Raw genomic sequence first — 20,789 nt, forward strand, 5'->3', positions numbered from 1 at the left:
TTATGTGATGGCAATATGCAGTCAGTGGAAAAAAATGATTCTCTGAATTAATAAGTAGAAGAAACAGTGTTAGGCAAAGTAAATCACTTCCTAACAATCAAGCACATTTCTTGACCTTTCAAATACAAGGAGTACAGAACACCTCAAGGGGGAAAAGAATTTAATAAACCAGTAAACCACCCCACAACAATAAGAAACTAGAAGAAGAAGCCAAAACAAAAGCCCACAGGAGCAAAACAAAAAAAAACCAGAACAACCCACACAAAGTGGAGGAAATTCATATTACAAAACTAGAATTTCTAAAATAAACACCTACCGACCTGCTACTACACCCACTAACCAATGCTAATAACAAACTGATATTTTATATCTTAAATATTTGACTTGACACCTAAATATTAAGAATTATCTTATACAATTTTGAAAAAATGTATTGTACCTGGAACAGGTAAATAAATGTCTCCTTTATCAGCAACTCCTAAATCACTTAAACAATCGATTCAATTCTGAAATTTATATTCACTTATTTGATACAACACTTCTTTTGGTATCATATTGAAAATGAAGGCTAACCTGATCCTAGCTAATGAAATCATTCAGATTATTAGTGTAGTATGACAAGTAGTCAGCCAAACAGATAAAACACTTACATATGATATCCTTTATGTAGCAACCCCTCATTTGACTCTGTGTGTGTCCATGCATATGTAATGGTGGCTGTTTATTTTTACTATCAGTAACACTATATTACACTGTTTTTTAAATACAAATTATCCATCTGGCATTAAAAAAAACCAAAAAACGAAAACAAAAACCAAAATGTTTACATGCAGAAGAATTAGTATTCCTTTTCTGCTTACCTGAACTAAATATTCACGGGAAAGCAAAGGCAGCCGAACATGCTCCATCAGGCGTGCCATTAGTTCCTGCCTTACATCTTTGTCATGGTTTACCCACGCTATCACTGCTTCAAATACCTTCCAGGAAACAAACAAATGCAAGTCCCTTGACTGACAAATTCAGTAGTATGAAAACATCAGTGTGCCTCCAAAACCAGTTTTTGCTTATGCTAAAATTCCTAATGTGAGAAAAGACAACAGCAGTTACAGCTCCCATTATTTTCATATTTACCCACTACAAAATACTGAAGATGCAGTAGCCAGTCTCTTTACATCACTCCTCTACAGGTGTTTCAAGGATAGCTGCACTAAATTAACAAAATGCATACAAGTTCATTGATACCAAATATCTAATAAAGCTACACAACACAGCAACAGGGCTATTACAGTCCACATACTTTTCTTCCTTTCTTGGAAAATTCACCTGCCACACCATCATTCAAATGACTTATCATCACTGAGTCTTAGTAGGAGAAGCAATCTCAAGCCTAGTTTTCTCCTCTGTTGCACAGCAGCTATCATACACTAGAGCATTAAAACCTTAATTATACTCCACAGAAGCAGCATCCCATGTATCAAATCAAAGGGATAAAATTGGACCTTCAGGGTATGGGAACAGAACATGACTTTGCTAGACTCAGTTTAAGTGAATAGTTCTTATACTCACTGTTTCAAAAAGGCTTCAACACAAAACACTACCTAGCTACAAAACCAGTATTCAAACATGCTTTTGAACACAATTTAGTCTCATTTGAACAGAGGTGTTAGTACAATTGTATACTCCTTGGAAAAAAAGAAACCCAACATACTTTAAATTGATTACAACTGGATTAAAAAATGCAGACATCTACAACCTGAAAACTATTGAGGTTCAAAGAGATGCAGTGGGCTCACTGAAGACCTTCAAAAATGGCTCTAGAAAAATGAGATCTAGCTGTGTATGTGACTCGCAGCATGTGTTCTGTCTGTTCTGCTTGAAGATAAGTAGGAATTTCCATTTAATTTAGTTTCTACTTTTTAACAAAACACAGTTTTTGGATTTTTAAGAGTTGAGATTAATTTTCAACATCAGACTGACGACATTTTTGGGAAAAAAAAAAAATCCTTTAAATACGAGCACAATACATGTCTAACTTCCCTGAGGAGACAAAGAATGCACCCAAACAAGTATACCACAACAGTAAGAAAAAGCTTGCTCTCTCAGCCCAAAGGATAAAAAGGATACTGGGATACACATGGTCTTACCTTCTCCTCTGAGGCAATGGTGAGTTTGTCACTGGATATAAGACTGCATACTTGCTCTACACCAAGATTGAGGTATTCTTCACTAAGTACAACATCAGAAAAGTGCTGTTCTGTTTGGAGGAAAAGTAGGACTCTATAGCATACAGTGCTAAGTGTATCCCACAACAAGCATTAAAGCAGCAGAGGAAAAATAGAGAAAAAAGTCAATATGCATGCTATTTTGCCATACCTAGAAGCAATATCTTAATACATTTTATCTAGGTTAAAGCTTGGTTTCACAAGCAGCTTTTATGTTTAAACATTCTTAAAAATAATTGAAATATTAAAAAAAAAACCTAAAACCAATTTACCATTTTCAGCACTGCTTCATCTCAGTACTTGTCCTTTACAAATACTTAAATCTCATTTTGCTAACTTTGTACACACAAATACAGCAAAAAAAAATCCAGGAAAAGAATATCCCTTCTATAACATAAACATGTTTTAAACCTGCAGTTCAACATGAACAATGGCTGATTCACTAGCACTAACCAGCATTTTTGCAGTCAAATGTAGGTCAAATCAAACAACAGGTTTGGATCTTGTTGCATCATTCAGTGCTTTTCCAAAGTCATAAAAATATAATATATCACAATCTCTACATTGTGTAGAACTTGTGCAGTTTTTCCTCAGTGTTTTTTTTTAAATGACTCAACTTAAAGTAAATCAAACTGACAAAAGTCAATGTTTTCGTTGCGGAATTAGACATTTTATTGTAACTTAGAGCATATATCTTTATCAAGTTCTTTTCAGTTGTCCTCTTCCTTCCTTAAAATCGCTTTTTAAGCCATTCAGTTGCTTAAGAAGCAGCTCAATGCAGTTAACTCTTAGTTTTCCCCTGTTCAGCTATTTTTAACAGAAGTTAGAAGGGACAGCTGTTGCTGGGAATTCAAGAATTCACTCAAAATTGGAATAAGTAAAAGAAGTCAAACATATTCAAACCAAAGAACTTCCTAAAGCCTTTTCTATCACTCCACTAGTGCTAATACAGTTAAGATTCCACGCTCCACAAACTGTCTTAAGCTTAAAGAAGTAAAACAATGTTGAATGTTTCCAGATCAAGAAGCCTACATTTTTTCAGGTCAACTTTGCAGGGTAAAATAGCTTTTTTTGTACTAAAGATCAAAAAGCACAAAAAGAGAAATTGAACACAGTATAATTCTTGTCCTACAGCCAGCTAAGCAGCTTGTTCCTTGAAACAGGCAGGACAAATTGCTTCAGACAAAAGTTCAAGAACGTATATGAAAAGTATGATGACAAAACCTCCTCCCATAAAGGTCTCACAATAAGCATGAAAGATTAGAGATAAACAGCCAGAAGGATGACATTTTACCTTAATCACACTTTACTAAGCAATGAGTTTAGTGAGATACAGTCCAGTCCCCTTGAATCCTGTTAAATTCTTGACTTTAATACCCTCCTATAATTAAAATGCCACAGCCTCACTAAACAAAAACCCCCACATCTAAATTTAATGCACAGCTTACCATTAACCAATTTTTAATTAATACCCATAACCTATCTACTCAGAATCATTCATTATTCTACACTCCTTTTTAGCCTTCATCTCAATTTAAAGTAGACAGACTTTGCCTTTTCAGTCTCTCATCCTACCAGCCTCTTCATTCATGCAATCATCATCACTACAGGTCACTCCGATTCTGTAGCATTCTCTGATGATGGCAGCGTAGTATTTTCTGCCACACTTCAGGAAATTGGAGAGAATGGGTGAGAAATACTATTGATTTTTATAACACCGCTATTATTTTTCCGCCCCTTATAAATATTTGTCTGTTTGCTTTTCAGACTACAAATATGCCGTTTCTTAAGCTGAAGTAGAATTTTCTGAGGTACACTTATTGAAATAATAAGTATCTGATTAATTTTACTATTTGCATATGGCAAATAAAAATTAAGAAAGGTAATTTGCATAAATTAGTTATATTATAAATTCTGAATTTCAAGTGGCAGTCCCACAAAACAGCATGCCTGGCTTTACTCAGAAGTGAGTTACGAAGCAAGCAGACAGGGGGAAACAACATCCATCAAATTCTCAAACAAATCTGAAGTTTAGAAGCTTTGTTCATCTTGCCTTGAGAAAATTGATCCAACAGTGTATCACATCCAAAAGGATACACTTCATAAACTAGAAATATCCAGCTGATGTTACAGATTCACGTACAAAAACCTTGCTTTTTATAAACTGCTTTAGATTTCCGACACACTCTAAATAGGAAGAGATGCAGCCTCTAAACCAAAAGAGTAAAAGCTGTGAATTTTCAGAGTGATACAATAAATGTGAGGCTGTCTTCTGTTTTCACACTAGGAAGGGAAGTGTAGAAGAAACTCTGAAAAAATACACAGTACTTGAACAAAAATTAAGACTATTTTACTGGATGTCACCCTCTATGCTTAAAGCATAAAACAAGGCACATGACCAAGAGAAGAAAGAAGAGTAGAAAAAAAAGTAGAAATTAAACTAGTCAGTCAATAGTTATATGGTCAGGTTCTCAAGCAACAACCGGAAATGAATCCTCAGCTGAATGAATTGCAGGAAAAAATAGAAATAAACAGTTGAAAAGATTGCTATATAAATTTTAATCACAAAAAAAGGACGCAAGGTGAAATCACTATTCTCTTAAGAAGCAGATCTCCTGTTGTCAAGGAGACCATCTTAACTGATTGTCAGTTAAGACAGTTAAAACAGAAGTCAATTGAAATTACAGCTAAATCAATTATTCAAAATAATTAGAAACGGAAAAAGAACAAGGAAATGCAAAAACACCAATTAAATCTACCAATGACAATTTATCTAAAGCTGTTGAAGTGTTTAAGACAGAAGTCATTATTTTATTAGATAGAATTCTTTTTTTTTTTTGCTTCCTTTTCACCTTTTCAAGGATATCAGCACCTTTGAAATAACATAATTCAGTACTAAGAGTTCCAAAAATCCCACTTGGAGCCTCTTTTTCCAATAATTACGAGAAAAATGGTATTGGAGGGTGTGTATTTTTCTTTTTCTTCTGGGTTAAGATTTGCATTATACCACATTATTGCACACATTCTGAAAGCTTTGTCATTGCCCATGGCAGGAGGGGTTGGAACTAGATGATCTTTAAGACCCTCTCCAACCCAAACCATGCTATGATTCTATGATCTCCAGACAGTACCATCAAATGTCACGAAACTTATGACATGATGGAATATTTTATGCATTTGTCCCCTGTAAAGTCTCAAATTAGCTTGGTTTTTATTTGTTGCATTAAGTAATATACTACTTACTTCAAGAACATCGTCTAGATAAGCAAAGAGACAGAACTATCTGGCTGGAATTCCTCACAAGAGAACAAACTACTTTTTTGTTTTCCAAATCAGAATTTTCCACACAGGGTGTGACACTGACAAATTTGTATTGGAATCTTGTCCCACTTCTTGCCACTTTATCCAGATATTGAAGCCAGCTGGCTCAAGAGTCAAGCAGCCTGGTAACAAGCTGGCTTAGGATCTGCAGGGACTTGGCTCCCGAACCCCTACTTCCTAAGCAAGCAGAATCCCTACTTCTTAATTATCAATACTAAAATCTGCCTTTAAAAAAAAATCTCTTCCATTTTAGGACTTTTCTAAAGTATCCAAATCCAACTGCATATGAAAAGCAGATTTTCACATTTTCTCAATTGATAGAGACAGTTTCTATCTGAATAGCTGAAGATCTGTCCTTGTTTGCCCTGTACCAGTAGGATGGGACTTCAGTTTCAGGGACAAATTAAAAAGACAAAATAAGTTGTTAACTACATGAAAGTGGCTAGTAAGAAAATGTTTGGAAGTATAATAAGCAACGCCAGCATAGAGAGAACAGGAAGATAGAAAGAGCTAACACTTTTTGGTATATTTCATTGTGAATCTGGAGATGTGTATTATACACGCACACAGCAGCAGTAAGAACTTGACTTACCCTTCTATCCAAAAGCCACATAGTCTTGCTGGCCATAAGGATATTAACGCTAACTTTACATTTTTCAATTACATAGGAAGGAAAGTTACATATGAAATCTGAACAGGTCACTTGATGCTATAAGGAGTTGTGGATTAATTCACAAATGCTATTTTACTCACTTATCTACCTACAGCCAGACCTTCTCTGGCTTAATTGCCTTTACTAAACGGCATAAACATGTAGAGAAGCAAAGTTCTGCTGAAGTTCCCTGAGATTAAAAACCTTTCAGAGAATCAGTGGCCAAAAATAAAAGCCATCTCCTCCTCTATGCTTTATGACACTGACTGCTGTCAATGTTTATCTCCGTGCACAACATCGGTTACTGCTGCCTAAATTTCTGTTCCATCACTAACTGGCTTTAGTCATTTTCTAATATTTTTTTCTGAGGTGCATCAGCAGCTGACAACATTTAATACCCATTTCCAGAAATCTTTTTAACATTTTGTACGATTTCAGAAATCTTCAATGATCTTCCTAAAGCTGCATTAAGAGGTATGAAAAAGATGACCAGAGCTTATCAGCGCCAAAGGCTGCAGCTGGAAAAAAGGAAAATCCCCTCAGATTGCCTAGATCTTTTCAAGGCAGTAATTCAATGTATATTATGTGTGAAACAAAATATCACAGTCAAATACACAAAGTTTCATAAATGTCTTTGGTCAGGTTTAGGCCAACTTCTTCTATTCCACAAAACAGATAATGATGGTTTTTATGAACTAAATGGAGTACCTGCATCTTTCTGATAAGATAATGCTACAAAACCATCTGGAACCTTCCAGAAGTGTAGCTTCTTTCTGACATGATAACCTCTTGTTTTAGAGTAGCGAAGACCGAGAGCTTGGAAACATCTAAGCCTTATGGTCCCTTAAAAGAACAAAAAAAATTTTCAAGAGATGAAGCAAAAATATTAAGCAAAAATTACTTTTTAAAATTTTAGCTTCAATTCACAATGTCACATTGTGATTTGTATTGGCTTGAGACAAAACGTTTTTGCTAATGGCCTGACATAAGGCATTGGTCAAGCAGGAACCCCAGCCGTATTACAGAGGGATGGACACAAGCTCTGCCAGTTGGAGAACGAGCAGAAGCTAAGCATTGCAGAATCTTTTTTTTTTTTTCCCTAAAGTCTGTTTGACTTGTGAATTTTATGACTAAATAACTGCTTTTGAGAACACCATGAAATTCATAGCAGCCAAGATAACAGATGTTGCTACTCAGAATAGAATCATACGAACGATTCTGCTAACTACATCCTTTCAATCTCATGCATAAGATTGTACACAAGAATAGTCTACAGAAGACATACATGCTTCCAAGTCTAGTCAGGGCTCAAAGTTTTAGACTTGAAGCGCCAGAATCAAGAACGCTGTATCCCAGAGTAAAGCACAAAGCAGCAATCCCCTGCTTCACAACACATGCTAAGATTCCCTAACAAAAGTTTCTTCAACATCTCCTCAGCACAATGCTAAAAGCCAAGAAGGTTTGGTGTGTAAAGCTTATCTTCAAAAGACATAAGAGGATCCAATGTTTCCAAACCCCATACCAGCCTATGCAGTAAGTGGAAGTACATTACTATTCTTTGGTTATAGCTAAGAAATATGTCAAGGCCTAAGCACTACCCATGTGTCTCCCTAGTCAGTCCAAGGTCGCATACCCCTCTTTATTAAAAGGCTTTACCAATCTCTCTTCCGGTTGCACACAACATGACAACAACTATAAAATGCACGATATTCTCAGTAAAAATCATTACTTTGTGAACATCCTTGAAGACTACATAAGATGTATCCCTGGCTAAAACTGAGGATGGACTAGCAGCACTCACGCCACATACTCTTTGTAAGAACTGCCTCACAAGAAAGATGAGAGACCTCAGCTCTATGTAGCCCCTGTGCAAGTGTGACAAGACTCAGAGCAGGACTGCTTTCTGGAACACCACTAGAAGAGGTAGCATCTCAGGAAGTTTAATTGCAACAGAAGCTCAGTCCAAGTAATCTGTATCAATTGTCCGCTATTTTCAGATCTCTTCATAGGCATCATAGTGAAGAAAGAGATTATTTGTTATAAGTTACTAACCTATTATAAGTTTGAATATTATGCATAGTTTTTGTGATTTTAGAACTAAAATATAGGATTAGCTTGAATAATAACGTTTAGCTAGCCTGCACCTGGATACTTCAGCTTACATAAGGAATTTTAACAAGGCTGCAGTTAGAAAGAATGGGAAAGAATGTGACTGTATCTAATAAGCCGGATAACAAGGACTAGTGCAATGATAAGAGGAAGAAGAACCACCTAGGACCAGATGCAACCTTGAAGAAGTGGCCAAAGAGTCTAAGAGCATGCACAAGAAGGAAAGTTGAGAAGTTCACGGTGAAGATGACTGCGAGTCTTCCTCCCCAAAGACCCTCGTCGACCACTACCACGAGAGAACGCACAAGCGCTAAGAGGAGGAGATTTATGATAATGAGTTCCCGTAAGTAATCTTACTAACCCAACCCACTTCTCAGAAAAGTCATGACTATGTATACTAAACCAATGCATACGTATCATATAGCATAATAAATATGTGCTGGCTTTGACACCTGGTGTGCAAGCTAGGAGGAAAAAATCCCCCTTGCACTTGGTGCACCGCCGCATACCTACACTTAACTCTGAGTCAGGTGTCATTATTCCACAAGTCAATAGATGCATATAAAAAACTCCTAAATCATAGAAATCTCACATTCTGCTACAGGAGGACCAACCACACCACAGGATTATGAAACCCGAGTTTTAATTAAAGTTGGAGATTTACCCCCGCTGGAAGAAGTTTCAAAGCTTCACTTTTCTAAAAACTTCTGCTCTACACCAGCACCTATTTGGTTTTATGCTATCATTGTCTACTAGCAAAAGTGTGTCCCTGCCTCTTTTTTCCTAAACACAAAAAGGCAAGCGTAACAAAAACTAGGAGGAGTTAAACATCCAAATGCTTTTCATTTTCTCAAGAGAAATATTTTCACTGCTTTTTCAATATAATAATCCTCTTCTGTACTCATTATAGTTTCTGGAGCCTTAATCCCAAGATGTCTGCTCTTGGGAGTTCAGCTGCCTGTGATACAAGGCCCAGTTCTGAAATGGCCCAGCCATATATCTTTGGCTCAGACTTTTGAGATCTGTTCAGTTGTATGGAAGAGCCTTTACAAGTACAGAGTCATTTGAGATAAGAACAGGGGGAAAAGAAGCTATGATAGCAGAGATATAGGCAAGTAAGAAGCTTGAAAATTCAAGAGAAAAAACGTTGACTTGAAAAGGTATAAAACTGTACACAAGAAAAACAGGGAGTCAGCAGACGGAAATCCAAGAGCATTGATGATCAGCTTGTTCCAAGGAGAAATGCAGACCAACTCTTCTTCCACCCTGGGTGTTTTTACTAGGAGTACTGAGCATGTCAACGCTCAACCCAATAGCTTGCAAGTCCCAGCTAGAGCCAACAAATAGCTTCCTCATCCTTTTCACTTGTCTACATGCTTCCTGCAAAGACTCTGAGGCCTGAACAAAATGACCCAGAGAGGAAGGGCTACAGGTTAGAGTACCTGTGCTCTCAAACACATTTAACAAATACTGCACTAAAGGTCTTGCCAGGGTCTTAGATTTTATATTTCTAGAAAGTTAACTATACATGCATTAGCGTCAACTACCAAATAAAACAAAGATTGTTTAGAAGAACCTGAAGTAGTTTTGAAGTTAGTACGACATACTGAGATGTCAGAATAGTTTAAAATTCAAAATTAAGCAACCGCTATGTCAAAACATGTTCTCTAGAACATTAAATATCTGAACATTAACTCTAGTTAATAAATATAAGCATTGCTTCCTAATGCATAAAAGATCAAAAATAAGTTAGCTTTCTGATTTGATATTTTATTACTCAAGGACAAGAAGATTTAATTAAAACCTTTTGCATAATAGTCTAAACACAGTTATCAAAGTCATTCAGCCACATACACACTAGAACTTGGAGTAAGGCATCATTACAAAAGCTAGCACTTTCAGAAACAACCTGAACAGCTTTTGAGGTTTTTGAATTTTATACATATATAATTTGAATACAATTTCACAAGATTAAAAACTGCTGAGTATGGCTGATTTGTGTACCTCAGTTTCAGATTTAAGAAAGCAACGAAACATCCTGTTGACAGACACCTAATCATATGAGTCTGCTTCATTTCCATTTTTTTCCTGAAATATCCATTCTTGATAAACACTATAATGTCCCAGAAGTGAGTAAAAAAACACAAAACAGTAATCTATACTGGAACACAGATCTAGGAATTAAGGCAGCTGAAACCATTCATCAAAATCATTCTTTTTATGAGGTCTGAAATTACTCAAGGAGTAATTTACTTTACCCAAGTAAAGTAAAAAGCATATTATTTGGACCTAGAGAGAAGAATTGAAGCACTTAGTGCTCTATTTCAAGAAAATCTTCTGGTTTACCTCTGTACTAATTGTTAATGATGTTAATTAATCACTGTACATTTTAGAAAAGATATGAAAAGGAATACAACCATATGAATTTTTTTCTGTAGCCTTACCAGGACATTTTGGTTTTAATTCTCTCTTCTGTATTGCTCTCATACTAAGTCTGACAGAGTGCTAAGGATTAAGGAAGGCAGCGCCAAGAGTGGAATGCAATGAAGTAGCTCATACTCACAGCATATTTATTTCAAGAGTAAGAACAGAGTGTGCATTTCTTTAAAATTCACCACACAGATACAGAAAAAACACAGTAGGAGTTGAGCTGGCAGCTCATGGTACGGGCCAGCAGGACTCCAAGAATATCATGACAAAAAGGGAAGCATAGATGAGGGAAGTGCTTTCTGGAGGAATCTGTCGGAAATGGAAGGAGGTTTGATTACATAGGAAAGAGAAGGTTAGTTCCAAGCACAGAAGTAGTAGAGAGAGATATGAAATAAAAGATTCAAGGAAGGGTAATTCTGCTGAAGTGGAAAAGCCAAGGATGAGAGGTTGGAATTCAATCCAGGGGAAAAAGAATACGTCAAAAGTAGTAAAATTACACTAGCAGAGAGGAATTTATGTCAGAGCTACATTTACATCACAGAATCACAGAATCACTAGGTTGGAAAAGCACCTCCAGGATCATCAAGTCCAAGCATTCCTATCAACCACTAAACCATGCCCCTGAGCATCTCATCCATGCATCCCTTAAACACCTCCAGGGAAGGTGACTCCACCACCTCCCTGGGCAGCCTGTTCCAGTGCCCAGTGACCCTTTCTGTGAAAAATTTTTTTCCTGATGTCCAGCCTGAACCTCCCCTGGCACAGCTTGAGGCCATTCCCCCTTGTCCTGTCCTCAGTCACTTGGGAGAAGAAGCCAGCTCCCTCCTCTCCACAACCTCCTTTCAGGTAGTTGTGGAGAGCAATAAGGTCTCCCCTCAGCCTCCTCTTCTCCAGGCTAAACAACCCCAGTTCCCTCAGCTTCTCCTCGTAAGACTTGTTCTCCAGCCCCTTCACCAGCTTTGTTGCTCTTCTCTGGACACGCTCCAGAGCTTCAACATCCTTCTTGTAGCGAGGGGCCCAGAACATCGCAGCAAAAGGGAAAGAAACATGATGTAGAGTAGATTTGGAAGGGAGGGAAGAAACAAAATTGAGGAACATGCAACTGAGTAGTCGACATACAATGGCAGAGGGGAGTTAAAGTTGTCAAATATATGAATCTGAATGACAGGGAGAACACAGAAGTCACCAGTTCCAGAGGAAGACAGGGAGAAGGGAAAGATGTTTAGGTGGAAAGCAGTTTGGGCTCACTGAATCTCAAGTATAGATCAAACATCCAAGAGACACTGAAAATACAAGAAAAAATCTGCGACTGGGCAGACAGCACAAACTGCACGAAGAAAGGAATACCTGACTGTCACTGTCAACCTCTGACCTCTGAATTCCCAAACAGTTTTGTCCTACTTTGTGAACATTCACTGCCAAAGTTCTACTCAGAAGATACTACTTTGCTGGCTAGTAAGTTACACCCTATAAAAGAGGGGGATTTTGATCACTACAAAATGTAATTCCTCAGCATAACATCTCCAGTCTCAACCCAAACATCAAGAGTCTAAGGCATTCTACACACAAAAGACCAGTAAGATCATTGCCGTCTAACAAATTAAAAGCCTTAGTTCTGGTTACAATGTTATGCTAAAAACTTAAAAGGTTAGACAGGCTTTTTGTTTACTTTTTAGTAATCCACATTATGCAACCTTTCTCGGCATGAAGGGCAGTCAAACAAGGTTCTAATCAATTATGTTAAAATAACCAATTTAGTAACACCGTCTCTGAAACTACATATATATTAATCTCCAACAGCATAAAATGTATTTGGAATGTAAGTTTTAAAAAAACCTATGTTAATCTTTACAGAATTCTAGAAATGTAAACTAGAAAGAACTTAAAATCATCAAGTTTTTGACACAAATGTGATTTAGATCAACCTACATCAGAAGTTAGTCTAACCAGGTTTTTTACAGCTGTCCATAACTTCCACAAACAGCTTGCCTGATCCATGTTACTCGTACAGTCAAATTTTTCCTTAGTATATGAAGTGAGTTTAAAAGCTTGATCACAAGCCAAGCTTAATCATTCTCAGTCATTTTTACACACAGGAAGATTTGCATTCCTCCTCATCCTCCTAGCCTTTTATTTTCTTCACTGAAAGGAGACTCTCCTCCGATAGTATTTGTCATAGGTCAACCTGTTCTCCTAATAAGTTCATGTTAGGCTTCCTTGGATTCAACTTCAACTGTTTCGCATCTTTCTTAAAGTTAGGTTTCACCTTTTTCTACCTGAGGCCTCACCAGCATCAGGAAAAAGGTAATAACTATTCTCCTTTGTCCTCTCATACAACTCTACTGTTACTTCACCACAGAATTGCTCTTTCATTCACAACAGCAAGGAAAAAGAGACCTCAATTTTCAAAAATGCCAAGACTCGATATGAGTCAGTCCTCTTACAAGATGAGCAACATTGCCTAAGATGACTGTTACAATGCACTTTTAGTAATAAAAAAAGTTCATGGAGTTCTTGATTTTTTGGGGGAAAAAAAAAAAAAAGAGAAACTATCCAATGGCAAGTGTTTTTTACAAGGAAAGTAGAATTTTAATGGCTAAGCTATATGGTTAGTCAGATGACACACTTCTATCTACTTTGTGTCAAGACAGACGAATGAGACTACAGGTATTCTTTATCGTAAAAAAAAATCAAGTCTTTGGCTAGATCAGTAGGATTTTCAGAATACAAGTTGACAACACACTTTTCACAGTATGTTTAATGCTTCTTAGCCCGTCCACCTCAGTGGATAGAGATAGCACCCCCCTTCCATACCCTTATCTTCTTTTTTCCACAATGTACTTCTTACAGACTTTCGCTTGTGGCAGTTGCCAGAATTTTAATCCTTCTTTCTTGATTTCCTCCCCTAAGTAACAGTGTAAAATTTTAAATACCAAGGTAGTTTCTTTCTGAATTACAAATTGCTTAAACCCTGTGTGGCCCTGATGGGCCACGAAAATGTTGCCACTTTGTGCTTATTATAATAACTACGCTCCAAGCAGGAGACTTCATTTATCTTAAAGACATTCACATCAAATGCACTCTTTGCCACAAGATATATCTGCAATATCCTGGATAAAATCTGGTTTGCTTTGAGCAGAGTTGGATGGACAGGGAACCCGCATGTGCGTACTCACACACATTTTTAAAGCTATATGCTATACTAATGATGACTTGCCTGCATATGTGTTGGCCTTGTTCAGGAGATCTGTGCATGCATGCATGTCAGCAAAAGCACGGATCCCCAAGCAGTTGATAGGATGAAGCTGGGATTCTAAAAATTCACAGCAAGTCCTTTTCACATCCTGCAGTTGCAATAGACCAGCTGCTGGGAGCAGTACCTGTAAGAAGCAACAGACGGTTAACACCTAAATTCAATTTTGAGCATATACAAGAGTATTCTCAATATTAATAAACAAAATAATCCATTAACAAAAAAAAAGAAAAGACTAAAACAGAGAGAAAAATTTCCGCATTATGCAACTGAAGAACTTAAAACCCAACACTAACATGATTTTACCTCTCTTAAAATACCGTTTAAGACTCAAAATAACAAGAAACATCTCTACCACTGTGTTCAGGGGGAAATAATTCCATAGACTATAATTCTCACACTTCATGTAAGTTTTTTCTCCAGTGTTGATTCACAAGTTCCCTTCTTACTGTCCTCAACACTCCATAATTACATCACAATTCCAAACCTTTAGCATTAAGTGTTTCTCTAAATCAAAGTTTTCTAAACCATGATAAAATACATAAATCTTGTTTGCATCCAAGCACTGGACATTGTGCCACCTTTTTTAGCATCAATAATAAGCACCTTTACACCACTGATTCCAGTGAAGACTCAATTCAGATTTCAAAGAAGTCTGTGACCTTCTTGGAAGAATGACAATTCATGCATTTAGAAGACTCAGCGTATAAAATGTGTGGAGATCAGCGATGAGTGGCATTCCTCATGGGTCCATACTGGGATAGTGTTGTTTAACATCTCTTTCTGAGACAGACAGCAGGACTGATGGCACCCTGAGCAAGTCTGCAAATGAAATCAAGCTGTGGGGCACCGTTGACAAGCGAGAGCAAAGGGATGTCGTCCAGAGGGACCTGGACCCTGGACCCTTGTTGATCCTTATGAGGTTCAACAAGACCAAATGCAATGTCCTGCACTCAGGTCGGCACAATCCCAAGCACAAATATAGGCTGAGGGATAAAGAGGTTGACAGTAGCCCCGAGGAGAAGAGCTTGGGGGTGCTGGTGGATGAGAAACTCAACATGAGCCGGCAATATGCGCTTGCAGCCCAGAAAACCAATTGTATCCTGGGGTGCACCAAAAAAAGTGTGAGCATCTGGCCCTTCTACTCTCGTGAGACCCCACTTGAAGTGCTGCATTCAGCTCTAGGGCCCCCAATGTAAGCGGGAAATGGGCCTTTTGGAGTGGGTTCAGAGGAGGGCCACAAAGATGATCAGAGGGCTGGAGCAGCTATCCTATGAAAACAGGCTGAGACAGTTGGGCTTGTTAAGCCTGGAGAAGAGAAGGCTCTGGGGAGACCTTAAAGCAGCCTTCCAGTACCTGAAGGGGGCCTACAGAAGAGCTAGAAGGGACTTTTTACAAGGGCATGTAATGACAGGACAAGGGGTAACTGTTTTAAGTTGAAAAAGGGGAGATTTAGATTAGATGTCAGGAAGAGTTTTTTTTTACTGTGAGGGTGGTGAGGCACTGTACCAGGTTGCCCAGAGAATTTGCAGGTGCCTCCTCCTTGGAAGTGTTCAAGGAGAGGCTGGATGGAGCTTTGAGCAACCTGGTCTGGTGGAAAGTGTCCCTGCCCATAGCAGGGGGGTTGGAACTGGAGGATCTCTGAGGTCCCTTCCAACCAATTCTATGATACTACGAATATTCTGTAACTCATTAAAATATCCACATCAGTAAGAAATTAGTGTAAATGACATATTTGTCCTCCAACTTTCACAAAGCATGCAAAAACTAAAGAAGAATTTAAGAAACTGTATAACATACATTTTAATTGCCCAGTAGAACTTAAACATGAAATTTAGGTTTACTATAGTTGTGCCTTTGAGTGAAATTCCATACTCCTATCTACAATTTCTTCTTCACAGTATTTTCATTTTCTGTGCTTCTGACAGTTATCTTAATAAGACTTCTATTTTAGAATATTCACGTGCAAAATTAATATTAGTTTGCATCTTCAGTGGATGACAACAGGCAAGATTTTAACACAGAAGACTAGCAAATGTTCACTTAGTAGAGAGAAAATATGTACTATAAAGCTGCATCAATAATATGCAAGCACAAAATACATCAAACAATGACTGCAATACTCTTGTTAGCATTTCTCATTTAAACAATTACTTGGGTAAAATTAAAGAGTCAAACAAGAAGACAACTGGGAGAATAAAAAGAGCAGAAGGAGCAAGAGTAAAACAACTTAGAAACTTGTGTAACACTCGCTAAGTGAAAGCTGCAGACTATACTTCTACACAATTGCTCTTTGGAAGCAGTTTTAATCTTTGTAATTGTCTGTTGAATCAAATATTTGCCATCATCAGATAGATGTAAGATATCTAGATGTAAGTATCTATCTGCTTGGGTTCTAAAGAGTTACTTTTATTGTTTACTCTTTAGGCTTTTTTTTTTAAATAAAACTAACAATTGTGATCCAAAGTAAAACAAAAAGGACTTCAGGCGATACAAACTTGAAAAGCTAATGTCTGCTTGAAACTCCTTTTTCTGTGGTCCAACTTCTACTACGTATGGCTCTTACATATGTTACATATTTAACAAGCGTGTGCTTTGAATACAAACTGTTAATGAAAGAGAAGTGAGGGAAAAACACAAATGTGATTGCACTGACATACACAGACTGCTGCCAAACAAATAACTAAAAACTATTTTATATCTTAGATAATCCTTGAAAATATCAAGTAACAAAATAAATGGATAAGATCTGTATGTAATAGGCACAAGCGTCAGATGAAGTTACACAATTCAAAAGAAATTTAGTAGGCTTAAAGGTTACATTAGACAAGGTTAAATCATTGCAGTGAACTAATTTTACTTTAGCATATGTTTATGAATATGTGAAGATAAAATTAGTAGTATGATTTCTATTACTAGGACTACAGAGTGATTACTTATAGTGAGTGGATAATTAATTTGATAGTGAATTCTAGGATAAGATATGAAATCACATACCAAAAAAAAATCAGTCTAGAAGTCTAATACAAGTATTTATTTACATAACTTGTCCCATTGAAGCAAACATTTCACACCTGCTTTCACCTTCAGTAACTAATTCAAACACAGTCTTAGATAATTTTAGGCAAGTTATCAGTATAGTTGAGCAAATAACTTTGGGAACAGTTCTTGACTCCTCTGAGAATTATTCTTAAATGCTTAACTTAATTCAGTAGAAAATTATGTAAAATCATTATCAAATCAGTAAACTACACGGAAATGCAGAAAAGAATTTAAGATTTGTATGCACAAACAGATGCTTGCTCACTGATATGAACAGTAAAGCCATGTTACAAGAAGATCACTTCATTATGGGAAAATTACATCAGTTCTTAAATCATTGCAATTTAGTTAGAAAAGTTACATTTTTCAACAGAATTTAGTTACAATAGAACATTTAAATCTAAATATATTTATGTGCATTCCAACACTAAAAAGGAAAAGAGAGGCAAAGTGCAGCAAATTAATCCCATTGAAATTATACATGGGGGTTTGGTTACCAGGCAACAAGAGCTGGAATAACATCTAGCTATTTCCCTTTGTACCTGTCAACTGTTAGCCTGGAAGCTGTAACAACCTGTGTTTAAAAATACAGTTTCATGACAGGCAGATTAACTCTGCTGAAGCCAGGCAGGGAGAAGGGGAGGAACCAGACACAACACAACACCAAAACCCAAAATCCTCTCAAGTCCCTAAAAAAAAAAAATCTGTATTAAAATTGCAGTACAGATTTAGCTTAACCTGCTGCTACTCCAAACTGGAATGCTACAACTCAGATTTACTTCCAAAATCAGCCAGCAGAGGGTACCATAAGTTTCCTTTAAAAATGAAAAATACTTTAATATGCATACCGCTTTGTACTGCAAAAAAAAAATGCAGAGGGTGAAAAAAAAGTCTCCAACAGCTTATTCCTTGAAAACTATCCTCATCTCAGTTGTTTTTATAATAAAAAAAATGAACAGATTATTATTACAGAGAGCAAGTAAAAAAATTATGTATTCTCTTTTTTGTGTCAGAGTCGCAGTAAGGAATCTTGGAATGACTGCCACTCACAGAATCACAAGGTTGGAAAGGACCCATTGGATCATCGTGTCCAACCATATACTCCAACTCTTCCTAGAGCAGATCGTTTAACCCTTCTAAATACCTGAAAATTACTCCCTAAAGTGACAATCCTATTCCCAAAGATGTGTGCACCTGCCACGTCAAAAACACTTTTCCATCTCCACTAAGACAAAAAGGACCATGATCAGGTACAACTATTTGGTTTAAAAACAACCAGGGTTAGTTGCACAGTCAGGAAGGATCCATTTAAGGTCCTAAACTTGTGTGCTGTTTTCACTGAAGCAGATTCAAGCCCTTCAGAATAACTCGGCTCGATCATCAACCTGCATTAAGGCTGCTGCCCTCTCTTGTGGTTCAGATACACACCAGCAGTACATTGAGGGCTGAGTGTACTGATGTCGCCTATAGCTTTTCTCTCCCCCTTTTTTTTACAGTCAGCTTCATGATTCTGCTCACCTTTGCGCAGCTGGAAATATTTGCCTCATGTGACCAAATCATACACATGGTGAGCTCTGAGGCAAGGAGCAGCTAGTAGAGGCAGGCACATCTCCAGTTACATGTGACCCATCAGTTCACAAGGAAGATGATTTCAACAGTCTCAGAGAGATACAGCGTGTATGACCAACCAACGAGTAGCCACAATGGAAGGAGGCTCAGAGGAGATGAATGTAGGGAAGAAATGTAAGGAACGAGCACCAACTAAAGAAAGCTGAACTTAATACATGGGGAACTGGAGTATAACCTTTGTTTCCGATACACGGCTGAACCAGTGAGTCACCAGGTTGTATAAGCAGCCTTCCTTGACATAATTGGTAGAGTGTAACGCCTTCCCTAGTTGGCCAGACCAGCATGGAGAGAGGTGTATATGTGACTCAGCCCAATATAAAGTATAAAAACTGAGCAACCAACAGAAGGAACTCTCTTCAGAGAGTTCAGGCTTGAGCTGGCTTTATCCCATATATCGCTTCCTAATGAACTGGCGATGCCCAACATCCTGACAGTAGGCATACAGAAACTGCTAAAGGGAATCACTTTTGCATAGCGATCCAAATGTACACTGCAATTGCTGTATTTTGCTTGTGTTGGGATTTCAATATATTCCTGTATCTCCCTAAAACAAAATATAGCATACCAAGTATCTTCAACTGAGTAAATTTTATAACAAACATTAAGTCCTCCTCATGGAATATATAAAAGCAGCTGATCAGAGAAGCTGCCCTGAAATGCCTCCATACCAGACAAGGGAGTTCCTCCTAATTGAAGGCCAGTAGATGACACAACAGGCATCTACATGAGCTTCACTTATTTCAGTGCTACACTCCCCATCACACAGCCCCATACTCCCACAAGTTGGTACTACTTTATGCAACATAAGCTTTTAGTAAGTGTCCTGCTAGCTGAGAATGGAGGAATATGTCCAGTGGAAGGGGCCACTAACATGATGAGAGGGCAGGAACATACGGTATTACAAAAGAAGGATAAGAACCCCAAATTTGCTCAGTCATAAAAGATAGAAAAAATAGGAAATCTCACTATTGTCCAAAACTACCAAATGGGAGGGTAGAGTAGACTGAGCCAGACTATTTTTGAAGATGTATAGCAGTGAGACAAGAGGCAAGTGGGAATAGAGGAAAATTTTATGGGAAAAGGTGTTGGGTGTTTTTTTGTTATTCTGTGTTTGGTTTTACTTTTTTAAACCATGAGAGTGGTTAAGCCCTGGAACAGGCTGCTCCAAGAAGCTGTGGAATCTCCACACTTGGACGTAGTCAAAATTCACTGGACAGGCCCATGAACCTCCTTTAACTGGACATGCTTTTAACAATTTCAGTTTAAAGTAATACTTAAATTGATAATAGCTTTCTGCCTGCTGATTTAAATCAAATCAATTTTGCAGTATTACATCGATAGATGCTGTCATCTTTGCACTCCTCTTCGTACTGATAGATTCTCTTAGCCAGATTGTATTGTGCGATGTGCAGTATGAAGAAGCTTAAGGTAATATTTTTCATGTCCACTATTTTTAAATTTCCTGCAATTCCTTTAAGATTTCTGTTACGAATTCTTGCCCAAATTCAAATCGGTACCCATCAGCAATGTATTAAGATCAATATAATGCTAATATGAAAATAACAGAAGAACCTATTGCACGTTTTAGGGACAAGGTCCCATAGCATAAACAAAACCAAAATTTCTCAGAACATTAAAGTACTTTGCAGGCAAATAAGCTGATAAAAATCAAAGCAGTGTATGCCACTAGAATTTAATAATCTGCTATCAAAAATAAAAAAATTACTCTTAATCACGTGGAGGGGAAAGAAAAATCATTAACAATAGGAAAGAGATTAGCCTAGGAAAGTAGATCTGTAAGAATCCAAACACAGTACAATACAATGTAGAAGCACACAGGAGAGCAAATTACATCTTCGCTAATTTCAGATAGTCCATATTTTCAGTTATGATACTAAAATGAAATTAGTTTCAGAGAGCAGCAGTTAAGTTAATGCCTGATATAAAACAAATCTGGATGAAACACAGTAAAGTTTAACCTCTATTTTTAAGGTTTAAATAACCATTCCAGCAAACTAAACTCCTTCACTTGCTGTTTATATTGACGTGACATAAGGAAGAAGGAAATTAAAGAAGTGGTCAAAGACCATCCAAATTATCTTATTTTTTTTTAATTCTCATCGCAAGCATC

General features: G+C 37.3%; 1 protein-coding gene across 6 annotated transcripts in view; it reads right to left on the reverse strand.

The window, feature by feature from the left end:
• The window catches only part of KLHL2 (kelch like family member 2), a 64,487-nt gene that overhangs the window by 14,905 nt on the left and 28,793 nt on the right, over positions 1 to 20,789 (reverse strand). For 4 of the 6 annotated variants that reach the window (XM_054065375.1, XM_054065378.1, XM_054065377.1 and 1 more), the window contains 3 exons: positions 13,952 to 14,114; positions 2,145 to 2,254; positions 861 to 977 (listed from right to left, as the gene is read on the reverse strand). In XM_054065375.1, the coding sequence (XP_053921350.1) occupies positions 861 to 977; positions 2,145 to 2,254; positions 13,952 to 14,114 (390 nt within the window). Of the gene's footprint in view, positions 1 to 860; positions 978 to 2,144; positions 2,293 to 13,951; positions 14,115 to 20,789 lie in introns of all 6 variants that reach the window. The other 2 variants (XM_054065380.1, XM_054065379.1) reach the window with 1 other exon arrangement.

This window comes from Cuculus canorus, chromosome 4 (genome assembly GCF_017976375.1).
Source record: "Cuculus canorus isolate bCucCan1 chromosome 4, bCucCan1.pri, whole genome shotgun sequence".
In the NCBI taxonomy this organism is placed as follows: Eukaryota; Metazoa; Chordata; class Aves; order Cuculiformes; family Cuculidae; genus Cuculus; species Cuculus canorus.